The sequence below is a fragment of the Mauremys mutica genome, chromosome 19 (assembly GCF_020497125.1).
Source record: "Mauremys mutica isolate MM-2020 ecotype Southern chromosome 19, ASM2049712v1, whole genome shotgun sequence".
Classification (NCBI taxonomy): domain Eukaryota; kingdom Metazoa; phylum Chordata; order Testudines; family Geoemydidae; genus Mauremys; species Mauremys mutica.
In genome coordinates this window covers 11,003,129-11,024,521 of record NC_059090.1, presented here as the reverse complement: position 1 = coordinate 11,024,521, position 21,393 = coordinate 11,003,129, and the positions used below count along the sequence as shown (strand labels likewise).

Below are 21,393 nucleotides of genomic sequence, written 5' to 3'. Positions count from 1 at the left end.
GGAGGATACCTTTTTCTGATCCTTAGGACAGTGCCTTTCCCTAAGGTTCTTGCACCCTGTGAGCGCAGCTCTTGAAACATAGGGAGACAAGGCAAGAGGCTTACAGGAAACCTCAGGCCACCCTACACTGTAGTTCCATCTCAGCCAGGCCTCAGTGTTATGGTGACCTCGATCACTTAGGGAGAGACATCGGTGTATAACTCTTACACCAAGCAGGCTGGAGTGGGCTGCCATTTCTTTAACCTCTGGACCCAAAGATTACTCTATTTTACCATGGTGTCAAAGAAAGAGAAAGGAAAATGAACAGGAGTACTTGTGGCACCTTAGAGACTAACAAAGCTCATCTCAATTGATTAGACTCTGCCTGTTGGTATGCATACTTCCACCTTTTCATGTTCTCTGTATGTATAAATATCTCCTGTCTGTGTGTTCCATTCTATGCATCCGAAGAAGTGAGCTTTAGCTCACGAAAGCTCATGCTACAATAAATTTGTTAGTCTTTAAGGTGCCACAAGTACTCCTGTTTTTTTTGCGGATACAGACTAACACGGCTGCTACTCTGAAACCTAACAAAGGAAAATGTCTCTCTTATGATCCTGAAACAAGTTCCATGGGAGCTGAATCACACAACACATCAGGAGCGCTGCCTACACCCTGCAAGAGAGGGTTGTGGAAGGAATTGAGTCTTTAGTGACCTCTGGGGAGGTGGTGGGAGGAGAGATGGCTGTGGCTGGGTCTGCTGGCTCAGGACTGGGAGGGGTCACCTGCTTTCCCAGTGTCCATGTCACCTCTTCAAAAGGACATGCTGGGCCTTGGCACAGATAACACAGACAGAGGAGGATGGCGTAACACTTATCTCCCACTCTCTTCGCCTGGTTCTCCGTTTGCCCACAGGTTTCCCCTTGCCAATGCTAGTGTCTTGCTAAGCCACTGGGATGGGGACCAAGAAAACACGCCCAAGAGCGCCTGCATCGTCATTCCACCCGACGCCCGGGGACCTCGCCACTCCGCAGGCCGACTTGCACGGGGTCATGGTGGGGACCGAAAGGGAAGAGAACAAACATTTCTTCTCATGCCATGCAGGGTGAGTGTTTTGCCAGTGCCCCTAACCAATAAACACCCTGGGCCTAATTCTCCTTTACACGAAGGGCCCTTTGTGGCAGTGTAAATGGGCCTCAAAGAGAGAGTGAATGTAATCGGCATCCATTTGAAGGCCTCTTTACACGGCCGGCATGGCACAAAGAAGCACTTGTGTAAAACAGAATCAAGCTCACAGGGAGCCACGGCAAGTTACAGTCCCACACTACAGCCACCAACGGAGGAAGGCAAGTCGTGACCAAGAGCAGAGTCCGCCTCTGCTGACTACAGAAAAGGGCCCAAGCTATCCAGCAGTGGCCTTGCCACATGAAAAACGAGCATCATACAATAAAGTAGCAAGGAAACCAAACACATCATTTGAATTTGCCACTAGCATTCTACATTCACCTCAGCATCACGTGAAATGCGCTCTTGGTTACTAAGCATGGACCTGGATTCTAACCCGCACCAGGAGGGTACTTACTGCAGAACTTGTGAAAATCCATTTGCAGTTCTTTCCTTGTGTTCATAAAGATTCTCCCCTTCTCTGTCCCAACCACATAGGTACTTTCATCGTGAACTGCAATGCAGGCTACCTCGGCGTTTAGTTTGGAAAGTGCGGAACACTGGGGAGGTGGGAAAAGCAGCTGGGTTAGAAGAGGGAAAATGGAAAAGCATCTCATGTTCTCACATGGTCATCTATCAATTTAACGTGTATTTACGCAGTTATTTGTATTCCATATACACACTGTAAGTAGAGCCAGACGTCACTGCTTCCATGAAACATTTTTTTGATGCAAAATGACTTTTCAATCAGAACATTTTCATTTTAGTGTAAAAAACTTTGTTTTTTCAGCGAACCCCCAGAAACATCATATTTTGGCAACAATTTTCAGTTTGGACTTAAAAAATTTTTTCTTTAACCAAACCATACTTTTTTTTTTTAAACCAAGAACGTCAATGAGAATAAAAACAAAAAAAACCAAAAAAACGGTTACCTACCTCTCGTAACTGTTGTTCTTCGAGATGTGTTGCTCATGTCCATTTCAACAGGTGTGTGTGCACGCTGCATGCACGATCGGAAGGTTTTCCCCTAGCAGTACCCGTTGAGTTGGCAGTGGAGCCCCCTGGAGTGGTGCCCTCATGGCGGTGTAAATAGGACACTGTCGACCCGCCACCTGCTCAGTTCCTTCTTGCCAGAACACTCTGACAGAGGGGAGGCGGGTGGGATTTGGAATGTTCATGAGCCACACATCTCGAAGAATAAACAGTTACGAGAGGTAAGTAACCGTTTTTGTTCGAGTGCTAGCTCATTTCCATTCCAGTAGGTGACTCCCAAGCAGTTTCTCTGGAGGAGGGGTCGGACTGCCCTGCTGAATGCTGCGTCAGCCCTCGCTTGTTGGGCGATGGCGTAGTGCGACGTGAAGGTGTGGATGGAAGACCACATTGCCGCCTTGCATACGTCTCGAACAGGGACGTGCGCGAGGAAAGCTGCAGACGAAGCCTGAGCTCTTGTGGAGTGTGCCGTCAACGGCAGCGATGGAACCTTGGCCAGGGCGTAGCACGTTCTAATGCAGGATGTGATCCACTACGAAATGCGCTGGGATGAGACGGGAAGCCCTCTCTTCCTTTTGGCGATTGCAATAAAGAGCTGTGGTGACTTATGAAATGGCTTTGTGCATTCAGTGTGGAAGGCGAGGGCATGCTTGACATCCAAGGAATGGAGCATCTGCTCTCTGCCAGTGGCATGAGGATTAGGGAAGAAGACCAGTAAAAAGATGTCCTGATTCACATGAAACCCAGAGACCACCTTGGGTTAGAAACGCATGGTGAGGATGCAGCTGAACCTTGTCTTTGTAAAGGTACAGGGGGGTTCAGACGTAAGTGCTCAGAGACCCTTCTGGCCAATGTTATAGCCACCAGAAAGGCAACCTTCCAAGAGAGGTAAGAGAGAGGTCAGAGGGCCGGGGGCTCAAATGGAGAGCCCAGGAGTGTGGACAGGACCAGGTTGAGGTCCCACTGGGGAACGGGCTGCCACACGTGGGAGTAAAGCCTGTCCAAGCCCTTGAGGAATTGGCCCACCATGGGGTTTCTGAAGACTGATCTACCTGTTGCCCCTGGGTGGAAGGCTGAGATGGCGCTCAGGAGCACTTTTATAGAGGATATTGCCAACCCTTGCTGCTTCAGGTCCAGTAAGTAGTCCAAAACGAGGGGAATTGGTGCTTGCTGCGGTGGGATACCCTTCTGCAGGGACCAAATAGAAAACCACTTCCACTTTGCCAGATATGTGGCTTGAGTGGAAGGTTTCCTACTTCCCAGGAGTACTTCTCTCACTGAGTCCAAACATTGGCGCTCCAACGGGTTCAACCATGGAGTTTCCACGCCATGAGGTGGAGGGACTCCAGGTTGGGCTGCTGGAGCTTGCTGTGATGAGGTCCGGGCATAAGGGGGAAGGGTTACTGGTCTGTCAACTGACAGGTTTAACAGCGTGGTGAGCCAGTTCCGGTGGGACCAAGCCGGTGCTATGAGGATCAATGAAGCCCTGTCCTGGTGGACCTTGAGGAGGACTCTGTGTATGAGAGGGAAGGGCGGGAATGCATGGAGCATGTGACTTGTCCACGTGAGGTGAAACGCGTCCACAATGGAGCCCGGGCTGTGGTTCAGAAAGAAGCAGAACTGCTGGCACGTCCAGCCTGAGGAACATGGTGCGGGCCAAGGCCAGATGCACCTCTGCTTGTGCCTGCGACTTGGCCTTGATGAGCCAGTCGTCCAGGTATGGAGGAAGGCTGCCACGAGTGCCATGCACTTTGTGAACACCCTGGGGGCTGTCAAAAGCCCAAACGGGAGCCCTGTGAACTGGTAGCACTGGCCGCAAAGCAAAGAAACGATCTGTTGGGCGGGATAACGGAGATATGGAAGTAAGCGTCCTGCATGTCAAGGGCGGTGTACCAGTCCCCTGGATTCAGGGAAGGAATGATAGAGGCTAGGGAGACCATGCGAAACCTGGCTTTATTGATGAATGCATTGAGGTCTCACAGATCCAGCATAGGTCACAGTCCATTCTTGGCCTTGGGGATAAGGAAATATCAGGAGTAAAATCCCTTGCCCCTGAACTCCTGAGGAACCTCCTCTATCACCCCCCAGAGTGAGGAGCGATTGCACTTCCTGGAGAAGGAGTTGCTCGTGAGAAGGGTCCCTGAAGAGGGACAGGGAAGGTGGGTGGGAACAGAACTGGATAGAATATCCCACCCCATCATGCTCAGAACCCAGCAATCTGTTGTGATCTGGGACCAAGCACGGTAGAAGTGGGATAGCCAGTTTACAAAGGGAGGGTAAGGATCCAGACTGAGTCCTGGTGCTCTGTCCTCGTGCACACCTTCAAAAAGTTAGGTGTTGGCCTCGGGGGCTGTTTAGATGAGCCCTGACCTTGGCCTGTGGAGAACTGCGACTGGCACCTCCTATTATTCCTGCCCTTCTCCTGGCTGAGTCCTGCCTCGGGGGTCTAGGGTAGAAGCAGGAGGGAGGGGAGAGGGCTGGTGTTTGAAGGGCTTCCTCTGGGGTGTGGAAGTGTCGATTCCCAGGGGCTTCAATGTCACCCTCGAGCCTTTCAGACTGTGCAAGCAAGTGTCCGAGTTCTCGGCAAACAAGCCTGCACAGTCAAAGGGCAGGTCCTGAATGGTGTTCTGGACCTCCGGGGGTATGCCCAAAACCTGTAATCAGGTGCTTAGTCTCATGGTGATTGGTGTGGCCATGGTCGGAGTTGCAGAGTCAGCTTATTCTAGGGCAGCCTGGAGGGAGGTCCTTGACACCACCTTGCCCTTCTCAAGAAGTGCTGCGAACTCCGGGCATGAGTCTGACGGGAGCAATTCCTGGAACTGAGCTAGCGCTCTCCAGGAATTGAAGGCATAGGGCTGAGCACTGCTTGGTGATTAGCAAGTCAACTTTATGGCCGAAAAAGGTCCAGCTTCTTAGCTTCCCGTGACTTTCGGGCAGGACCCGATTGACCTTGCCGCTTTTTGTGGTTTGCGCCTCCACCACTAATGTTCCAGGCTGAGGGTGGGTAAAAAGGTGTCCGTACCCCTTCTGCGGCACAAAATCTCTCTTTTCCGCCCCTTTGGCCGTGGGTGGCATGGAGGCCAGGGTCTGCCATAGCACCTTTGTGGTGTTTTGTATGGTCTTTATAAGGGGTAAGGCTACCCTAAAAGGGCCCTCCAAGGCAACAATGTCCACCATTGGGCCCGAGTCTTCTGGCACCTCCTCAGCCTGGACATGCAAGTTTTGGGCCACCCTCCTAAGGTGGTCCTGGTGCACCCTATTGGGAGTGTGATAATGGAGGTGCCAACCACCGCCACACCTGGCTAAGAGGATGAGGAGACCCGTGGGACCGGGTCCTCCTGATCCTCAGGCTCTCTGGAGGCTGGCTCGGGTACGTCTGCCCTATTCGGGGCAGACTGTGGTGCTGGTACCACATGGGGTGCTGGCGCAAGAGTTGCACACACTTGCGAAGACCCAGGGTCCTTGTCACCTGGGGGGGGTCTTCAGGTGCTGTGGGAGTATGGCGCGGCACTGACGTGGCTGAAGGAGGAGCACAGGGTGCAGACACACCATGGACGCAGCCCTAGAGCCCTGCCCTTGAGCTGATGGTAGGCCCAAGGAGTACAAAAGGGCCACTGTATGGGCCCCTGCCACTGTGGGGGCCACGATACTACTGGTGCCGGCACGTCCCGTGATCTGCGATGCCGGAACCAAGACCGGTACCAACTATGTTGGGAGATCGATGACTCATTATCAGAGTCCGACGAATAGTCTGAGCCAGACCATGGAGGGGCAGAGCCCAGCGGTGCCAGTGAATGGTACCGCAGTGATGGGGAGCGGTGCCGTAGCATCGTTGGCTTGCCCCGGTGTTGAATGAGTGTCAGTGCTGCCATTGGTGCTGCAAAAGGTGCCACAGACTGCGCCGTCACCATCGCCAATGCCAGGCCTTGCGCCGCTGCTCACGCCCGCAGGGCCAGGACTGTGTCATCATGGCAATAAGGTCCTGCGCGGCCTCAAAAGGTATCCGGCATGGAGGGGAGATCAATCTCGTCCACCAACTCCTCCCAAGTTGGGGAGTCCACAAATACCAGACTCGATGGAGCCCCAGCAGAGCCGGAGTCAACAGTGTCGGGATCTGAGGTCCAGGCTGTGGGTGCCCTGACATAGGATACACCCCACTGGGATCTCTGTGCTGTTTCCTGATGAGGGACTGGCCCCCTGTCCACCTTCTTCTTATGCGGCACCGGGGACGGAGAGCAGTGCCGCATGCTCGAACCCACTTTGTGAGCTGGGGAGTGGTGTTGATGCTCCCTGGAGGAGCCTTTTTTCAGTGCCGCAGCGTCCTGCACCGAAGCCAGTGCGATGCGCACTGATGTCGCTGGTGCCGCTTCCGGTGCTGGCTGAGGGCGAAGAGCCGCTTCCATTAAAAGGAGCTTGAGGCAACAGTCCTGCTCTCTCTTTGTCCTGGGTCTTAAGCTCCTGCAAAGGGAGCACTTCTCTGTTTGCTGGCCCTCACCCAGGCACTCAATGTGTGCAGATCGCCTTTGGGCACAGGCTTCCCGCAGCGCTGGCAGGATTTAAACCCCTGAGACTGAGGCATACCCCGGTCAGGGGAGCTAGGGAGGGCGCCACTCTAGGGTGCTCCACAGCCAACCCAACGGGTACCGCTGGGGAAAACCTTCCCACGATCGTGCACGCGGTGCGCATACACCCACTGGAATGGACATGAGCAAGCACTTGAAGAAGAACAGAACAAAAAACATTTGCTAAAATTTCCTGTGAAAAATAATTAGCATTTTTAATTGGTTCTAATTAAAAAGAAAGAATTGCAGGGAACTTTTAGTTCAATACAAAATATTTGCTGGCTAGCAAGTCAAAGTCTTCATCAGTCAAGACCCTTTCCTTCTGTATTCAACCAAAACAGAAATGATGGGCTATTATCCACCCACTGTTCCTGACTATATGTTTCCAATGTTGTTGTTAATTATTTGTATTCTTGTAGCATCTAGAAACCCCATTTGAGAGCAGAATCGTATTGTGCTGTGCTGCATAAATCCATAGCAACAGATGGCCCCTGCCCCCAAAGAGCTTACAATTTAAACAGACAAAGAGCGGAAGAACCGAAGTTTTATTGTCCTCATTTGACAGTGAAGGGAATTGGGGTTCAGAAAGACTAAGTGACCCGCTCAAGGCCATGCAGGATATTTTGTGGTAGGGCCAGAAGTTGAGCCCTCCTCTTCCAAGTTCTTTCCCCAACACCAGCCTCTCTGAACCTGTGACCATCACTCCCGACCCGGTTTTCTCATTAGCTGTCCCACATAATCAGTTGGAACCCAGGTCCAGTGGTCCCTCCCACTAGGCTAGGGGGGTGGCCCACCCACATCCCAGGATATCCAATGAGGCCTCTCTCTACTGGATTTCGAAGCGACTCGAATGGAGGGGCTTCCACCACTTCCTTCAGAAGGCCATTCATTATAAATTTAAAACTCACAACCCAGGCCACAAGAGATTTCAAATGGCACGTGAGATTGCAAGGCAGTTGCCATGCACCAGTGGAACAGATACATGTCCATGACCCTTTGAACTGCACAAACTGTAGGTGTGCATGGGGGACACATCTGCTGCTTTTCTGACTATTTAGTGCCAGTTATGGCCCACGTCTGCTCCTTCACACTGTCTCCTCGAGTGAGCCCACACTCTTGAAGAAATCTTTGATTATTACAATCAAGCCTAAACCCAATGTGAGAAGCTAAGAGGCCCCACCACTGGGAAGAGAGACCCTCCTCATCTTGAGATTAAGGACCAAATTCAGAGGGAAGTTTAAGGGGATAAAACACAACCCAGTGAAGTACTCACTGAACGCAAAGGAGTTTCCACTAGGGATTTTGCTTTTGGTCTTGGGATCCTTACATCTGACACTGACAATGGCTAGGCAGATGGCGAGCCAAGATCTCCTGTTTATAGTACAATAACTTGATTGCTTTACCATTGCCTCGTCCTACTCCTTCCCTCCCCACCCTGCATCTTGTCATAATCCAGACTGTAAACTTATAGGGGCCAGGGACAGTCTTTTTACTGAGCATCTGTACAGCACCTAGCACCACGGCTTTGATCTTTGACTGGCATCCATAGACGTTAAAGCAATACAAATAATGCATGGGTTACCCATTCTTCCTTCCTCCTCAGCATTTACACAAATTTAGACTCCCTGAGACTCTCACCCACTTAAACCTCCTTTCACGCCATCTCTGAATACGGCCCAAGGCTAGGGAATTTTTTAGACAGGAGAATTGACATGCTAAGTGGCGGGAAGACATGGATGTAGCAGGAAAAGCAGCTAGAAGGAAGCTAAAGCCCAGTGTAATTAACACCTTCTTCCAGCTCCTCAGCATGTAACTATGCGAGGTTAGATACTCTGAGACCCAACATGAGTCTTGTACACTTAGTCACACAGACACTTATCAACGTGCAACATAGATTCCCTTCTTCATCACCTCTGGACCTGGTTCTCAAAAAGTGTATGGATCCCAAGTAATGGGAAAGAATGGGATAATGATTTACCATCAGTAAACTAGAAAAAGCTTAGTTGGAAAAAAAATCTCTTCCATGAAAACAGCAAGAGGTAAATTAGTTTAGTTGATTGAATGAGCTAAACAACAGTCAAGGAAAAAAATATATATAAAATGCAATAATGAGTGGGATGGATATGTATGAACAAAGAATTCAAATAATAATTAACTCCAAGTTCTTTTTTAAATTTTTATATGAAACATACATAGAATTGCACTCAAAAGCCTACGTTAAAAACAACATTAAGATTCCAAAGCCAAGCATTCAAAAAAGTTAGGAAATGCAACAATTAAGGTTACTTGTGCAATGCTTGCACATGTGATCATGTAAAGAAAGACGATAGCCTAATGCATATGCACAAGGAGGTATAGTTTTTTGTGTAATAGATATAAATGGCTACGCTCTTCAAAAATGACTAGTGATTTTGAGTGCCTTTGTTTTCAGGTACCTATTTCTTAATGGGGCCTTCAGGTGGATGTTTAGCATTTTCCGGAGGGAAACACACACACACACACATATATATAAAAATTAACTATAGCTGGATTTAGATGAGAGGGATATTTAATTCATCACATTTTACTATGTGTGTGGGTAAATACACACACACACTTTTCAGTTAAAAATAAGATTAGCTCTGGTCCAAGAAACTTATCCAGACAGTTATCTTGGTTATGTAAGCAAGACTGACTTGTGCAAGATTTCTCCCGAGAGTTTTACGTCAACAGACATGAAAGTTATTTTCTTTGTTCTTGGAGATCAAAGCCATTGTTATCATTCCCTTGTTGCATAAAAGCTCACAACAACAGTGGTAAAACATCAAGAAAAATAAATTCAGTTGGTACCAACATAAATATTAATAGCAAAACAATACACATCGCGAGATTAACTGGAGCCAACTTTCTGGCCCCTCTGATTGTCAGGATGGGCATGTGATTTTCATTTCACAGCTCAAACAGCTCGATGGGCTTTACTGCAGCAGAGTACAATTTGATGAACTCAATATCCTTCCCATCTAAATCCAGCTCTTATTCAACCCAATTAACCTAATGTAAAATGAGCTGCTGGGTGGCAGAATGGTCTCACGAAGCTTTCAGATCTGGAGCCTCTCCTGTGATTTCAGGGGCTGTCAAACCCTCTCAGGTTGCTGCAACATCATTGTTAATCATCACTTGAAACGAATATGCCCCATTTGTTTAGCTAAAGTATTGGGTTTCATATTTGGTCCCTGTGGCCCCTTTGGAGATGACTCTAATGTGCATCAGCTGATTTCAGAACCTATCCTTCAATGTTACCCTGAACCGTGAACAGTTCCTTATGGGTGTGTAGCCGCTATACACACAGAGCCCCCCCTCACCCACCCACCCCCAAAAAAATCACTTTTGCAAGCAGCCTCACTCACCATTGAATCTAAGGCAGAAACTAAACTGGTGATGATTTCATTTTTCTGATGAAAAACTGTATTCCATTGGTCAGGTCTGGAGTTATTGGGGGACCCATTGGAGGGCTTCCCTGTCAGTGCCATATTCACCTGAAACAATAAAAAACAAGACAAATGTATACCTTACCCACTACTTTTGCAGACGCAGTTGCACCAGCTTGGCTGACATCAAGGTTGACCCAGGGATCTCCAGAGCTAAGAGTATGAGTGACTAAAGAGCCAGGATCAGCAGAGGAGCACGGTCACACACTCACCTCCTCAGTGGATGGGGCACAGAGGGGGGCATGTAACACATACTGGTCAGCAGGACTGGATGAACTCTCCTGTGGGTCCAGGACTATTCGATTTTGTGGAGCCCCTGTATAGAAGTCTATTTCCTGGGCGGGAGTCTGGTGCAGGTCAGGGCTGGGGCAGGTGTGCAGGAGGGGGTGCGGGGTCTGGAAGGGAGTTTGGGTGCAGGAGGGGGATTCTGATCTGGGGCAGCGGGTTGGGGTGCGGGAGGGGGTGCGAGGTGCAGGCTCCACCGGGAGGCGCTTACCACAGGCGGCTCCTGGCTGGCGGCGCAGCAGGGCTCAGTCAGGCTGCCTGCATGCCGTGGCCCCACACCATTCCTGGAAGCGAATGGCTACTAGCACACGTCTGCAGCCCCTGGTGGGTGGGGTGGGGGAGTTTCCATTGAATGATCACAATGGTCCCTTCTGGCTTTATAAGCTGTGAATTGGGCTGGGTGCTGAACAGACCCATAGCAAGAGAATCGCTGGCCTGAAGAGTTTACAGTCTAAACTGAGGAGACAGGCAAACAGAGTAGAAAGGAACACAGAGAAGGGAAGGGACTTGCCCAAGGTCATCCAGCAGGTCAGTGTCAGGCCTAGGAGTAGAACTCAGGTCTTCCGAGTCCCAGTCAAGTCCAGTGCACCCTCCACTGGGCCATTCTGGCTTGCAGCGAGGCAGCAGGAAATTAGCAAAGCTGGGTGCTCGTTTTCAGTGTAAACCTCATTACCTGAAATCCCTGAATATTACAGTGCTGTGCTCAACAGCTTTTTTACTATTATTAAAGGGACACAAGGAATCTCTGTGCACATGACAGAAAGCACAAGTGGGGACAGCAAATACTGCACTGCCTGAGTCAAGAACACATGAGAACTAGTTATCTAGGGGGGGGCAGAGAAAAAGCAGATGATTAGCATTTGCGATCCCGAAGCCTGACTTCAATTGAGAAATGCTGATCACCTCCAGTGGAAAGCATTAGCAAGCAGTTCTGTTATTGTGGGATGCAGACTGTCAGATGAAACTGAATGAGTCAGTTAAACCAAGCAAAACTGGGTCACCTCACTCCTTGCCGAGGTACAATGTGTCAGGCAATCAAATCTGTACTCCTCACAAGTTCATTCATCTGCTAAAAACCCGCTTGGTGTCTTATTTTCCTGCATGCCAGGCTTACTGTACTGTCCTATATTTTATTCTACTGCACATGGGGAGAACCGGCTCCAGCCACCACTGCATGTAAGCAGGGAAACTGAAAAGAGAAGCAATTAGAAAATTCAACCAGTGGGGCAAAATGCCCATATGCAAATTATTTTACTTCTATCAGAGACAGAAAACCAAAATCATCACAGAACTTTGCAACCACAATCCAACCCTGACCCCACATGGTGCACCCTCTAGGCACACAGCATTACCAAGCTCAGTTCCTGAGAAAACCTCCCATCACTTGCTGCATTGTCTGCTCAGTGCAGCATCACAAGGCCAGGTTCTCTGCTTCATCAAGTTCACCCTTGCTGCAGTGGAACACGATGGATATCAGGAAGCCAGATTACAGCTCCTGGATTCTCTGCTCAGCCCACAGTGGAGGTTAGAGAAACCTAGGGGCTGCTCTAACATTTGCCTGCTGGCAAGTCTCCCCCCTGAGCATAGTCAGGGGACATTATGCTCCGGGCACTCCTCTCTCTCTCTCTCCACTTTCTGCACCTGGGCTTTGGGTGCCTCGCTAGCTACACCAGCTCTGTATCTACCAGGGGCTCCACCACTCAGTGGGAGCCCCATATAGGAAAATGCAGCAACTCTCAGCTCTCTTTTGCATGGCCTGGGTGCATAAAACGAGGGGAAGGTGCAGAGGATTTGCTGCAGAACATCTATCTTCTTGCCTGCCTCACATATACAACACGTAACAGAACCCATGATCGAGGCTTGGATCCATTTAACCAAACATTCCTCGATAAACATGTACCCTGCTATGAAGCTGCATGATGGAAACAGATGAAAGAGAAAGAGGGACAGATCTTCTCACTAGACTTTGCTTTTAGACATCGCAATTCTTGCATCGATTTAAGGAACAAACAGTTGCCTCCCACATATCCTTCTAACTACGTGACTCACCATTACCATACTGAATTATGGAACTAAGAGAACCCTTCTGTGAATCATTAGGTTAATACACAGCTCTGAAAACCTCATCGGGGGAGGAAGGGAAAGAGAGGGTGGAATAAACATATAATGGCAAATATAACCATGAAGCAATCTGAATTTTAGCACCAAGAGGAAAGCGTTAGGCTTTCCACTGGGAGCTATCTTCCTGTAGGGACTGGGCTGCCATTTGGTTTCTCTTTCCTACTGTTGCCTTCATCATGTGATAAGCTTTTCCTGAGGAGGGTCCTAGCAGCATTTGCTCCCAAAGAAAGGAGGCTCTTAGAGAGAGAGAGAGAGAGAGAGAGAGACTTTGCAGTGAAATAATTACACACTGCCAGGGCCAATTTCAATATACAACAAGGTTCTTTCATTATTAGAGAGGGGATAAAGGGAATTACAACCATGCTCCGAAGTACAGCTGGAACATGCAAAAAGAAAGGGAATTTTTTAATTTTTTTAAGTGCCACCTTAAAAAAAAGAGAGAGTCACCACCTTAAAACAGGGCTTTATTGTGACAAGATTTGATTAGAATAGAATTCCATTCAATTTGCTTTCTCCAGGAAAGCTCCATGACAGCATGAGCAAAATGCAAAGCAGGTGTAAACTCTGAGGGGTGTAAGACCAGAACTCTCCACCCATCCCAGTGGGAAAAGGAACACTCACCAGTGGGGTCACAGGCTTGACTTTTCAGCAGCAGCGCAGGCTGGTTCTTTCGGTTCCATTAGCTAACGGGATGGCACAGAGATTGGGGGTTTATTACTTGAGGGTCCAGATTTTTCAAAAGAGGTCAGCTTCTATTTAGGCCCCATAGTAAGTGGCTGGATTTCCAGCACGCTTGATACTTAGAACTTCTGACAACCTGCCCGTCAATGAGCTGAGCACTCCAGAAAATCTGGCCCAGCCTTTATCTGGGTCTCTAAAACGGAAGCGAAATTTGTGGTAAAATTCAGCACGGACTATGGTAGGCTGAGCTCTCGAGCTGCGAAGAGGGGCTAAGACAAATTAAAGTCCTTTCTTTATCAGATTCATCATCAGTGTGTCCCCCTTCCAGTCAGGCAGAGGTAGCTTACGAAGCAGAAACAAAATCCTGCTCCATAAATGATACCTAGCAAGCTATAATAATGCTCTGTAGTCCTGTACAGCCTTCTGACTCACTGCTTTGCCAATATTCATCAGCTTGGCCTCAACACCACTGGGTGGGATGAATGCATTACCACTGTATTTCCATTTAACACATGCAGAAGTGCAGTAACCTGCCCAAGAATTCAGTGGCAGAGCGGGGTCCAGAACTCAGAATTCCTGTCTGTTGGTCACACACTAACTGCTAGATGCCGCCTCCTACACAGAAACTCCGGTTATATCCATGTGATGTTATTCAAATAAAGCCACAGACAAATGTAACATCCACTTCATCTTGGTAAACTTCAGCAAAACCAGCCCTGAAAATCAGAGAGAGTAGCAACCAGACATCTAATTTTAACCTCCCTCTTTCAACCTAAGCAGATGTGAGTTGCAGTGAGGTTTTGCTACAGAAAGAGAAGGGTTTTTTAAGTTACTTTAAAGCCCTTCTGTAATGCAGACGTTCCCCAGGTTACACAAACCCGACTTACACAAATCCGGAAGTACATTTTCTTTATTCCAAACTTTAGATTAAAATCCATATGAAGTTATATCAGTTGTGAACCCAAGAGTCACTTGATCCAAATCCACATGGCTGTAGAGTGCTGATCCGACAGCATGGCCTCTCGCCACCAGGGGGGCTGGAACAATTTGTAAAGTGGGGGTGCTGAGAGCCATTGAACCGAAGTGTAAACCCTGTAAGTACTGGAAACCAGGGGGTGCAGCAGCACCCACCACACCCCTGACTCCAGCACCTATGCGCTCCACCCTACCAATCATCTCTCATTTGTTATCCAGATGTCAGCACTCATCTCCAGATCACCCACTTGTTAACATTCTCAAACAAGACCTTCATGCTTTCTCCCATGCTGCCCTGCATGATTGGGAGGAGCTCCCCGACAGCATCCCCAAAGCCACCTCATTATCCTGCTTGGAAACGTGCCGTGACAACGATGCCTACAAAAGCATGCCAGCAGTTGGGCCAATGGTGTGCAGAGACCGCTGCCTATCACGCTGACCAATATTGTGTCACTGTTTCCTTGTACTCCCCCATCTATCTGTACCCATCCGTTGTCTCTCGTCAGACCTAGACTGGAAGCTCTTTGGGACAGGGACTGGCTTTTTGTTCTGTGTTTGTACAGCACCTAGCACAGTGCAGTTCTGGTCTATGACTAGAGCTTCTAGGCACCATGAGGATACAAACAAACAAGTTCATGGAGGCAATAAGCACAGCATTACCGAGAGATGCAACACTCTCCATATAGTCCGTACGGCCATGACTACACAAGCAAATCAGATGTGTTCTGCAATCAAAGCTCCCACTTGGGTTACCACACAACCAACTCAATCCATCCAAAAGTTGTTAAACTGCGTCTGCATAGGAGTCAAATGAAAATACACGTCTATTTTTACCCACATAGGCAAAACCTGTAGACAGACACACCTGGCTCTGCTTTAAAAAAAAAACAAACAACTACTCCCATCACCACAAACAAGCTAAAAAGTGGAGAACTCGCCCTCCTCCAGAAGCAGTAGAAATAAAAATGAAGTACTTCTCCACTACCAGCATTTAGTATATTGGGCCTGATTCTCCTCTCCCTTACACTAGTATCAATCAGTAGTGACTTCGTTGGAGTCACTAGAGCAACACCAGTGTAGAACTGGAAAAGGGGAGATAAGAAGCAGGTCAACCACTTGCACCGCAATTTCTCAGGAAGGTCTCCGACATGTACAGTACGGGTGGCTTCACTGGTTTGGGGAACAAAAGATCACTCCTGAGCTTCCACCCCACCCCACAATCAAACCAAATTTTTTTTTTTTTTTTTTTTAATAATAGGGGATATACCAATCTCCTAGAACTGAAAGGGACCTTGAAAGGTCATTGAGTCCAGCCCCCTGCCTTCACTAGCAGGACCAAGTACTGATTTTTGCCCCAGATCCCTAAGGCCTGGTCTACACTGGGGGGGGGGGGGGGTCCAACTAAGGTACGCAACTACCTTAGTTCGACCCCGACCCCGTTCGTGGTGGTGGAGTTCCGGAGTCGACAGGAGCGCGTTTGGAGTTTGATATATTGCGTCTAGAATTCAATTGCTACCCGCCGATCTGGCGAGTAGTGAAGACGTACTCAAAGTGGCCCCCTCAAGGATTGAACTCACAACCCTGGGTTTAGCAGGCCAACGCTCAAACCACTGAGCTATCCCTCCCCCACATTGGGGTTTGGAAAAGTTTAGTTAATTCTTTTCATTAGTCTCCTATTTGGTATGTGGCTAAAACACTTCTGGGATAATAGATAGGCCTATAATCAGAAGAGCTGAAATACCATGCACACATGCCCACAGACAGACAGTCCTTGGGTCATTCTGGCCCAACCAAAAGCAGGAGGTACCAGAAGTCACAAGAGAGGCCTGCTCTTCTAGCCTATATACGTAAGCCCAAGAGCTGATATCGTTGGGTGTTTTTCAGAAACAAAAACTTCCCAAGCTTCTACGGTTGACCCACCACTAGTTTAAAGTTCAAGAACATCCAAGCTGGGAAAACCATGAAGATGCTGCTTCACCTCTGTGTGTCATGACAGTTTCCAGATCTTTTGCACCCCAATGTTAGAGAGAGAAAAGGAACAGTGAACCTGCAATAGACTGGTAAAAAGGTGCAGATGGCAGAGCTGGGGACAGGAAGGAAGAAAAGGAAAGTAACAGTAGGAAAAGAAGGAGAGCAGGCGTCATGGAGGGGCCTGGGCAGTGGACGGATCTGGAGCTCTGAGCCATGTCTGAATACAAAACTGAAACCACATTTTGAATTGCTGGGTAATAATTCCGTTTTGGGCTTCGGGCAACGTGTAAACAACAAATCATGACAGCAAAATCCCAGACAGAGTTTCAGCTCTGCAGCTCACATTTACCCACTCCTCACTCGAGATGCAGTTCCCACTAGGAGCTCTAAGAGGGAGAAGGGAGACTGAAGCAGTAACACAAAAATCAGGAGAGAACAAACTGGAGCAGTTTCCTCGTGTCACCAACCCCCCAGGATGAAGTCACAACCATAAAATGTACTCTCCCCAAAAGCCATTAGAAAAGCAGCATCGGGAACCTTTTCTTTTTTAAGCCTCGTCTTTTCATCCTGGCCCCTTGTTACCTTTTCAATACTGAACAATAAAAAAAACAAAACTCCTGGTGATTATAAGCCTATTATGAGCTCCCTTCTATTATTACACTGTAAATGTGGTGCTACTGAAACCAGTGTTCTGGGGGTCAGCATTTGGAAGCTATTCCAGGAAGAAAGCAGAATTTGCCTAGAGACCTCCTCTGCCATGTGAGAGTGTTTCATTCACTCTTAAAATGCCACTAATGCCTGTAAGTAAGTCATCTGACCTCTATTCTCTGCTCATGTAAACTGGCCCAGCATCATGGAAGTCAATAGAATTGGGCCAATTTATACCAGCAGAAAATTTGGCCCCATACATAAAAATTGCATCGTCTCTTACATCTACGCCATACTCTGTGCTCCTTTATCCATCTGCCTTTAGCCACCTGTTGTCTCTTGACTTGCACTTAGATTGGAAGCTCTTGGGGCAGGTCTTCCCTTTTTGTTCTATGTTTGTACAGCACCTAGTGCACTGGGGTCCTGGGCCATGACTGGGAATCCCAGGTGCCAACATGATACAAATAAAGAATACCTGATTCACAATTTACAGAAAGAGCAGACAAAATAGGTCATAAGGTGCTTTTTTAAAAGCAGAGCAATATATAACAACCCTTCTTGGGGGTTGGACTAGATGACCTCCTGAGGTCCCTTCCAACCCTGAGATTCTATTCTATGATTCTTTTCTCCCAGCACTTGTCTGTCTTGTCTATTTATGCTGTAAGCTCTGCCGGGCAAAGTACAGTGGCAAGTGATCTCAGCTGGGGTCTTTAGGTGCCACTGTAATACAAAACACACCAATTTAGATGAAGTTTTTCAAAAGCGCTCAGCAGCTGGCCTCACTGCTCCTCCTGGAGTCAATGGTAAAACACCTGTCGTGGCAGAGTTAGGCCGAAGTCCCACCCTCGCAGCACACAAACTTTTGGCCCGTCTCAGCCAGCGTCCGTTTTTGCCAAACACAAGTGATTTCTTTTCCTCCCGGCTGGAAAGCTGTAGCTCAAACAGGAGGACTAGCCTGTCAAGAGGATACAACACATGCTGATTTATGAAAACGCTGCTTAAATGCATCAATAGATCAACTACAATTGACACTAAACACCGCTCCTCCGCTCCGCCCCTTGCCCTGCCTCCGTTCGCTGGAATATTTACCGCATGCATCTGCGCTGCTTTCAACCTCAGCTCTCCCTTGTCCTCCGCTCCATCTTTCTGTGCTTCTTTCCCCTTCTCCTCCCACGCTTCTGCCTATGCAAAAGGATCTGCATCCAGTGCTTCTGAAGTATTTGTTCTCCAGCCTGACTTGCTGGAAACTGTAGAGCTCTTTGCTGTAAACCTTCCCCTTTTCCCTCGAGGCACACCTCCCCAGCACAGCGTCTCTCAAAGCCCTGATAGTCTCCTTCCAATCTCTATCAGCCAGGCCCTGGACTGAGTCCTGCTGCATCCGGAGCCAGCTGCTGGCCGCAGCAATCGCTAGACGATACCAAGCGCAGCACCGTGCATTTCGATAGTGTCTTTCGTGCCAGAGTCTCCAAGTGCTTTGCAAACAACTGAACCCCTCAGTAGTACCATGGCCATATCACATGAGGGTAAAGTGAGGCTCACACGCAAAGCAAGGTGTTCTGTCTTCCCAGTGTCCATACCAGTCCCAGCCGACCCCCTCACTGGTCCAAATGGAGTCAACCCCCATCCCTCCTAAACAAAAATAAAGGTCAGAGAACTTGTCTTCAGTTCACTCACCCAGCAAGATTCTGAGGCCGGCATATCTGTGAACAGCCTCCTCTCCGCTGGCCCTTCCCCACTGGTAAAGAACCACTGCAGAGAGTGCTGAGCACCGGCTGGGGAGGAAGTGTGTGGTCAGCTACGGCCCTTCCACCAAATCTTTCAGAAGGGGCAAGAGACGCTTCCGGGCTTTAATTTTGCAAATAAAAGGGTGGCAAATTAGACAGCAATGATTCTGAGCCATTCAAACCAGATTGTAAATCATGTGCTTGAAGCTGCAAGCAGATAAGGGGGGGGGGGCGAGAATTTCTAATGAAGCAAGATTAGAAAACCAGCTGAGCCTCGGCGCGCCCGCCTGAGGAATAAGAATGAAGCTAGCTGTACTTAACTCGATTTGCTACCCAGACAATAACTGCAGAAGGCAGGAACTCGGGGGCAGCCAAGAGCAGAAACCTGACTGTTTCCCTGCAGGCCCTGGGACCAATCTCACCCTGAAAGAGAACCGAAAAGACAGAGCGAAAAAAGGAGACTTGTTTGGAGTGCTGGGATGGGGGTGAGTAAAGGAGGAGCCTTTCATTGCTAGAATGGTGTTTCAGACACCCCCTGAGAGAGGACTCACGAGAAAGGCGGGTAGTGGCTTCAGACTGGCCCTTAGGGGCAGCAATCCACGTTATCCTGTCTCCCCGGGCTCCTCTCCTCAGTCACTGACCACGTCTGAGCCAGCGGGAAGACTAAGAGGTGCCTTTCCCCATGGAACGTGGCTGCGCGGCGGGACTGGCAGCACGGGAGTTTTGGAGAGCGTGAGAAAGCCCTTACAAAGCCTGCTGACCAGCGCCAGGCCCTTCCAGCAAAGGGCAAGGGAAAAGGAGGCTGGCAGGCAGTGACGGAATCGATCCCGACTCCTCCGCTAGGAAGAGCTGTAGGGCCAGATTCGAGTCATGCTAGGGTCCTTTCCCACCAATGATGGTAGGGCAGGCACTGGCCACTCCCGAGCCCTTGGGCCACCACCGGCGAGAGGGCCACTCCACCAATTCTATGCTGCCTCTCCAGGCACACCAGGGGTAGGAGTGCAACAGGGGGTGGAAGGATGCTCTAGCCAGGGTACCCTTACACCTCGGCAACACCGTTCCCCCGCCTGGCCCATAGGTGGCATGAAAGCAAGGGTGCAAGTTAGCCTGGGCCAGGGGCTGCACTGGCTTCTCATAGCCTTAAAACAGAGTGTCTCCTTCCTGTCCTCGCACTGGCACAGAGATGAATTTGGCCCTTTGTGCCTGTGAGGGGCTGGGTGTGATTCTCAGGTGCTGAAACAAGAGGGCACCAGACCAGCCTTCATCTCATGCCCTGAAGAGAGCTCTGGCCCAGTTCTGCAGCCAGCTCTTTGCATTTCAAATCCATCCAGAGTCTGAATAAGAGAGAGCACGTGCGAGCCGGTGAGAAGGTGCCCGCTATAGGGGAGGCAACTATCTCCAAAAGGAGAGGGCCAGTTAGAAGTTTGGGGACAGAGAGGATCAGAGAGCAGACGCCAACACAAGACTCCAAGGAAGGGCTGCAGTTTACGAAAGGAGCCATCCACAGTGTAAGTAAGGGCCAGGAAAGGGAGGATAAAAACTGAAGTCCAGGTTCTACTCTCATTTACACCAGTATAAATGCAAAAGTGAACTCACTGCAGTCAAGGCGTGGGTTCTGGATTTGCAAGCAGGTAGCCATAAGCAGAATCTGGCACTGGAGGTCAGGTTACTGACACCTGCGAGTCCTCTGGTGATTAAGTGCAAATTCATACTGCATGGTGGTGGAGGATTACTCTGTCACCGAAGATCCCACCTAAGCAGGAAGGATGCCCGCGTACTCAGCCATGCAGAGGCTGGCTGTTACTTGTGCATGAAATAAGTTAATGAGGGTGGAAGCAATTCTTTATTAGATAAAAGATAATGACTGCATTTCATGAATTACATCTGCATTCTGTTGCAGAGACCTCCATGCCAGCTCTTCCCATAAGTGGATTGTTAATGCACACACAGTATCTCTACCACGCTCTGCAAAGAGCCATACAGGAAATCTTTCCCCTTCTCCAAGGCTGTTTGCCAGTACTGCAGTCACAATAAAATAAAAGCCCCCAGGCTGGGATTCTTTGTCTGAAGCTAGCTGGAGCAATGGCGAATCCATTCCACCCAGAGGCAGCAACTTGACTAGCTGGGATCAGGTCCACCACAGCACAAGCGGCTGCTGTACAGCTCAGAGGGGAGCATTCGATCTTTTTAATTCCCTCTCTACATAACTCTTAACGATCACTTTATTCTTCAGTGCTGATGGGCTGATCTCGCTGGGTGGTGATATGCTGCTATACCCTGCCTCTCTCTTGGGAATCAACTCGCACTATTCCCTGCTACTCAAGAGGGCTACAGTTAAATATAAGGGTACCCTTTCTCTCCAGAGCCAGATGTTTGTTCTGGTTGCCTGGAAAAGAAAGCATTAAACACTGTGCCTTGGAATCGCTTTCTCTTGTAGCAAAGGATTTTCTTTGGGTTTCACAAGAACAGCTGCGCTCAGCTTGAAATTGGACCAGAATGCTGATGACCCCATTTGAAAGGTTACAAAGGACTTCCTGGCAGAGAGACAGAAGAAATGCCTGCGAACAGGATGGCAGAGGGATGGTGCCTTTCTGGCACAAGGCAGAAGGGCAAAGAGCTTCCTCCCTTGTTTTGGAAGGCAGAGCTCTCATCATGGCTGCTCCAGCAGCTCTACTGTGCTGTGCCAACCCTGACCCAGAAAAATCCTCTTAAAACCATCTGACATTTCTTAACAGCGCTGAGTGCCCAGCGTAAGCCGACGGCTGAGTTTTCTTTTTCCCCAGGATGCTCTGGGAAAAGAGCTTATTAGCTCAATGACTTTGTAAA

General features: G+C 49.0%; 1 protein-coding gene across 8 annotated transcripts in view; it reads right to left on the bottom strand.

Annotated features, from left to right (window-relative positions):
- The window catches only part of GTF2IRD1 (GTF2I repeat domain containing 1), a 172,580-nt gene that overhangs the window by 98,733 nt on the left and 52,454 nt on the right, over window positions 1-21,393 (bottom strand). For 3 of the 8 annotated variants that reach the window (XM_044993677.1, XM_044993684.1, XM_044993678.1), the window contains exons 1-3: window positions 18,518-18,556; window positions 10,082-10,210; window positions 1,562-1,703 (exon numbers count right to left, since the gene is read on the bottom strand). In XM_044993677.1, coding sequence (XP_044849612.1) covers window positions 1,562-1,703; window positions 10,082-10,210; window positions 18,518-18,541 — 295 coding nt within the window. In that variant the 5' untranslated portion in view covers window positions 18,542-18,556. Of the gene's footprint in view, window positions 1-1,561; window positions 1,704-10,081; window positions 10,211-13,189; window positions 13,209-17,932; window positions 18,029-18,517; window positions 18,557-21,393 lie in introns of those variants that run through there. The other 5 variants (XM_044993681.1, XM_044993682.1, XM_044993680.1 and 2 more) reach the window with 3 other exon arrangements.